General features: G+C 37.2%; 1 protein-coding gene across 1 annotated transcript; it reads left to right on the forward strand.

Moving 5' to 3' along the window:
• The first annotated feature begins 365 nt into the window (after positions 1–365).
• Positions 366–5,545, forward strand: eva1c (eva-1 homolog C (C. elegans)). The gene is made up of 8 exons (XM_039677494.2): positions 366–961; positions 2,062–2,258; positions 2,475–2,598; positions 2,680–2,835; positions 3,523–3,666; positions 4,117–4,194; positions 4,279–4,365; positions 4,643–5,545. Exons 1-8 carry the CDS (start codon positions 847–849, stop codon positions 5,059–5,061), a joined length of 1,320 nt encoding a protein of 439 aa, XP_039533428.2. The 5' UTR covers positions 366–846; the 3' UTR covers positions 5,062–5,545.
• The last annotated feature ends 386 nt before the right edge of the window (positions 5,546–5,931 follow it).

Here is a 5,931-nt window from a genome sequence, read left to right on the forward strand (position 1 = left end):
GGAAACACAAGAGCAGAGCGCCCTCTGCTGCAACGGAGTGGCAATTTCACTTCATTCTCAATGCGATGATCGTACCCTCTCGGTTCGTATGGTTTTACTAGAATATTATAAACATGACCAAACTCATAATACTCAGGCAATAAATTATTAAAACACACACACAAATATGAATAAACATTTTCATCTTTTAAATTAGGCTATTTGTTAACTTTATAAAGGTTCAGGGGTCCCAGAAGTTTAGCTTCAAAGACAGTCGGTTCAATAATTATATAAGTATATGAGTATTTGTAAAGGCAGTTTATTCAGATTGGTTACAACTGTTGGCAGTGCCCCTCTCGACTCCCACAACACTGCCAATTTTAGGCATTCACCGCCACGCCCCGTTCAAACGTGTAATTCCTCATCATCCTCAAAAATCACTTTCTGAGTGTCAATAAGTCTCTTGTTATTATTTGTAGTCTTGCTAAAGACCATAAAATCATCAATATTCGAATACATAATGCGAGAGTCGCTGTTTTCAGGCTCAACTGACTTGTTGCGCACTTGTTATTTCCCATAGGCTGCAACACAGTGACTGCATGCGTCGCTTTGAAATGTTTACTTTTTGCCTTATATCTTCGTCTGACTTCTTTTTAGGTTTGAAACGATTCCGAGGAGTTCGCTTCCCTAGTCTTTGGCTTGAAAGGAGTGGGATGTAAAAGTCGTGGTATGAGAATAATATACTTTAGCGGGGTGAGATGATCCCTGGCAGGTGAGAGAGAGACGGGAATTCGTGACAGCCTTTCTTTCACCAGCACGCGCTCGAATGCACGCGGGTTGATGCAGAAATAATTGAAGAATTTGAACATGATCTCAGCGCAACACCCGAGAAGCTGCCGTGCACCTGGGCTGTGCGTTCAAATACTTTACACTGTTCTCATACTGTGGACCAAAGAAATGGACGGACTCTCGGATTTCTCAAGTGAGTCAGTGATGATGATGAACAGACTAAAAAATATTTATGAGTGCAATATTCAATAACAATCATAATGGAAAACGATAAACTAATACATACAAACAATTTTTATTAATTTAATTTGATTGTGGTTTTATTAAGAATACGATCTAAAATAAATACATATGGATCCATGCCAATTCTCCGTGACGGCTTTCATGTTTTAAAGATTGTATAAAATTTTTTAAAATAAAATACATATTTTTTTTCTTTAATAGCACTGAACTGGCATAAATACATCATAAGCATATTTATTAAACTTTTATAATAACTTGTATTAATTTAAAAACTTTCCTAAATATATAAGTAATATGTATATGAATACTGGACAATCACACCACATAGACACTTTTGATGTGAAGTCTCAAAAAAAAAAAAAAAAATGAGTTTAATTTTGAAAACCAAAAAGTAGTTCATTGTAGAAGAGGTGTAACCAAATAATATTTTTGCATTGATATATATAATCGCATCCAAAATAAAAGTTTGTGTTTAGCCTACATAATATATGTGGGTACACTGTGTATAATTATTTTGTATATATAAAAATACACACACATGCATGTATATTTAAGGAAAAAATATTATTTATATATAAAATAGTTATAGTTCTATAAAATATAAATTATATATAAATCTATACACAGTATATTCATGAAAATATTTCTTAAATATATACAAGCATGTATGTGTGTATTTATATATATATAAAATAATTATACACAGTGCACACACATATATTATGTAAACACAAACTTTTCTTTTGGATGCGATTAATCGTTTGACAGCCCTTATATATATATATATATATATATATATATATATACACACACACACACACTGTATATATATATATATATATATACACACAACTCATTAGATCCATTAGATATATTGGATCTAATATATCTAGAATATATAGTATATTACACCATCTATAGACTATAAAATAATCTCGTCTTCTATAAAATAGAAGAGGTAAAATAATATTTAGCATGTGTTCTAAATCGCATTCATAATGTATTTTTAATGAACTTATTAGTTCCTCCCTCCCAAACCCCTTTCATTAGATTATCTGTTTAGGATCATCAACAGTCAATCAGCTCAAGTCTGTGATGGAGATCTCCTGCTCCTCAGGTGTCCACGACACTCCACTATAACTATTCAGTCTGCATTTTATGGACAGAGTGAAACCCTTCCCGGGATCGTGCCAGGAGTGAGATGCCCGTGGCGTAATCACAGCTGTTCTGCTTCCACAGCGCTGCCGGTGAGAAGCCTGAGCCTTGCTTTCAGGAAAATTGACCTTTAATTGTGCATCCACTGAACACAAACTTGATTCTTTTATTACCTTTTAAATAGTCCCACTTCTGTGGAAGATCTTTTACACTTCTGGCTCAGAAAATATAATGTGTTTTCCAGAATCAGGAGAAGGCTACATTGCATAACACACAGTCTATGGTCTTTGATTATCCCTCTCTGTTAGAAAGTGCTCTCTGAATGCCAGGGTCATAGAGATTGCCAGTTCCTGGTTAATCATCAAGTCTTTGGCGAAGATCCTTGTCCTGAAACCCCTAAATTCCTCCATGTGTCATACAGGTGTAAACCTAGTAAGTATTTCCTTCTTTAAAGCCTTAATTGATTATTTCTTCCTCAAATATTTACTCATCTAATAATATTTTGCCTTACAGCAGAGCACAAGAAGAGAGTAACATGTGAGGGAGATCGACTTCTGCTGCACTGCAAGTATCCAAAGGTGCTGAATATCTACTCTGCTGTTTATGGTAGACCGCTGGAGGAGAAAGACTTGTGCCCAGCAGAGGAGCGAGAAGAACATCCACCGTTTGGTATGATTTTAGGTTTAAGTCAGGTTTATGTTTAATGGTAAAAATAGGCTGAATGCAAATAATATAATAACATGCTCAAATAAGGGTTGGGTATCGTTTGAATTTGAACGATTCTGATTCCGATTGCGATTCCTTGTTTCGATTCCGGTTCCTAACGATTCTCGATTCCGATTCTTTTAAGAGGCAGGGTCAAAAAAGTTTAGCTAACCCTGCTAACCAACGGCCTTTCTGAAGGAAATAATCCTTTCTGAAGGAAATACTCCTTCTGTAAAAATACTCCTTCTGTAAAAATACTTCTTTTGTCACAAATTTTGCCGAGATTTCGTAATTTTTTTAGAAAAGTGAAGCCACACTTTGGATCGGCGACGTAAGGTACTCATGTTCGACTCGCGCGGTTATGCCAACACTTCCGGTAGACGCTTCTTCGTTGGTGTTCGTCGGTTTCTTCTTCCGCTCGGCGGACTGTGAATATAGGAATCGAAATTTTAACTTTTGAACGATTCCGGGAAAAACGAAAAGTTAGTCTCGGTTCCAATCGATACTCGATTCTCGATACCCAACCCTATGCATAACTGGAATAACAGAATAAATAGACTATTTTTTGCATTGAGTCCATGCAGTCTATTTATAAAGTTATAAAGGACTTTTTACTGTATAATAAGACTTTTTTCTCTTTTTTTTGGGCAGAATGTCTTTACCATGGAGCTGGTGATGTGGTATCCAAAATCTGCTATGGCAAACAGAGGTGTTTGTTTACTGTAGACCAGGAACATTTCAAAGACCCCTGCCCTCCTGGAACAAAAAAGTACATCACCGTCCTTTACGCATGCGGTATGAACGCTCTTATATCCATCAGAATCTTCTTAAAGCAAAACCTATTTGAGTATGTACTTGAAATGTCTTGAATTTTAAAGCTACAGCATGAAATGCCATCTTCTTTTTAAATAAGTTTCCCATTGATTGAGAGCGTGGGAAAAGACTAACATATGGCCTTTGTCCCTTCTCAGAATGTTGATTTACCCGTCTGTTTTCTTCCCGACAAGACAAAATGTGTTTGGGAATAAAAATAGGGAATGAGCCTGGCATTTTGTACGTTGCTCTCAGGGGCTTCCTGTGTAAGACTTCCTGTGATTGCTGTAAATGCCAGGCTTTTGTTCCTGATTGAAGGCAGAATCAGTTCAAAGGAAAAATAAAGATTACTCATCATCGTCATATTGAAAGATCCTGGGAGATACCAACTGGGAGTTGGAAGTTGTTAACTTGTACTGTGCCTTTTTTCAGTTCCACAAAGTTTACTCAAAGAGGCTGATCCCAGAAGTTTCCAAACTACCTCAGTTCCCAACCAAAGCACCAAAAAAGGTGACCATACAGTTCCCTTTATATAGAACTATGCACTGGAGGTAAATTAACAATGAAACTGTCTGATTTTGTTGTTATTTGTAGGGGAACAGCCAGTCGTAAGAAGTTCAAAGTTTCCAGAGAACAGGATTATTGTCAGCAATTCTTTAATGGCTTATGTCTACATTACAGGTAAACTTTTATGATCCCAGCCAACATAAAGGGAATATAATTTTGAATAAAGTTCCCATTAAAACGGATGTTTATTCAAAATGGTTTATATAAAATTCTATAATTGCATTAAAAATTCTAGCATTATTTACTCAAACCTCTATGCTATAAGTTCCCCCATGCAATACAGTTATTTTATTAAACTGTTTATGAACTGTTATACTGAAAATATAATTGTTTGTGTTCCTCTTAAAAAAAGTCACTGTTACTTTTTCAAAGTTACTTTTCTCGTTCTCAGAGCATCCGGAGATGGCAGGACTGCTCTTCACGTCAAGTGTTTGCGTGGGCCTTCTGATTGTTCTAATAGCCGTTTCAACGCAGCTAACCTGCAGTAGACATCTAAATACACCTAGAACATTTAGGAAGAAGAGTAGAACAACTAATCTGGAAGAGGAAGAGCCAATGAAGCAGGATAATGATGAGGAAGAAGATGAGGATGAGAAAGGGTCGCTGATGGACAGTTCTAACCTGGCCGAGATAGACAGGAAGGTGTATTGCTGGGAAGATGTGACGTACACCACAGAGGCAGCAGAGCTGATGGAGAGAATTGAACGCAGAGAGCTTGTGATTCAGGAAATCAGGATGAACGCATACCTCAATGGAAACACATGCATCCTGCAGTCATACATGCCAGCTATTACACAGAATGTGCAGTAGCTGTAATTTCAACCAAATTGTATGTTTTCTGATACCAAAACACTGCAATGAAAGGTGAAGTGAGTCATTTCCGCAACACTTTTGCTAGTTAAAACTGTCTTGAAACAGGCTTCCTGAACACTCCCCATATCTGCTATTAGTCAGCCAAATAAATGACCCTGCCCCAAACACACATTATTTGTCGAGCTAATGTTGCTCTTGTTGGGCAGCTCAAATAAGTGAAGAAAATATCAAATTTTAAGACATTTAAAATTTTTAAAAAACATTGCCAGGTGCCTTACTTAAAAAAAACAGAGGACGCTAGCGATACATGATGTGTTTTAGTGCTTAAAGGGTTAGTTCACCCAAAAAATGAATGTCGTTCCAAGCCTGTGAGACTGTTCATCTTCAGAACACAGTTTAAGATATTTTAGATTTAGTCCGAGAGCTTTCTGTCCCTCCATTGAAAATGTATGTACGGTATACTGTCCTTGCCCAGAAAGGAAATAAAAGGCGCTTTTCCACTGCATAGTACGGTACGGTTCGGTACGTCTCACTTGTGGTGCTTTTCCACTGCATGGTACGGTACAGTACGGTTCGCTTCAGGTCGCTTTAAATGGTACCTGGTCTGTTGAGGTTCCAAGCGTACCGTACCGGTACTAAAATGTGACGTGAAACACTGCAGATCACTGATTGGTCAGACAGAATCGTCACTACCAGCGTCACTACTAGCGTCATTGGATTTGAGACACGAGACACTTTTTTAGCAGTATTTTTGTTTTGCTGCCATCAGCCTCATTTTAAACACATTTTTCCGTCTAGCAGTTAAAAACAACCACATACTGAGAATCAGGAACACCATCCCCTCGATAGTCTCCATTGTTCCTGTGT

This window comes from Pimephales promelas, chromosome 23 (genome assembly GCF_988280905.1).
Source record: "Pimephales promelas chromosome 23, fPimPro1.hap1.1, whole genome shotgun sequence".
NCBI classification, from domain to species: Eukaryota; Metazoa; Chordata; class Actinopteri; order Cypriniformes; family Leuciscidae; genus Pimephales; species Pimephales promelas.

Coding starts and splice junctions, on each gene's coding strand:
- eva1c (XM_039677494.2), top strand. CDS start 847: ATGATCTCAGCGCAACACCCGAGAAGCTGCCGTGCACCTGGGCTGTGC. Junction 2,599..2,679: donor GTCATACAGGTGTAAACCTA/GTAAGTATTTCC, acceptor TTTGCCTTACAG/CAGAGCACAAGAAGAGAGTA. Junction 4,366..4,642: donor GGCTTATGTCTACATTACAG/GTAAACTTTTAT, acceptor TCTCGTTCTCAG/AGCATCCGGAGATGGCAGGA.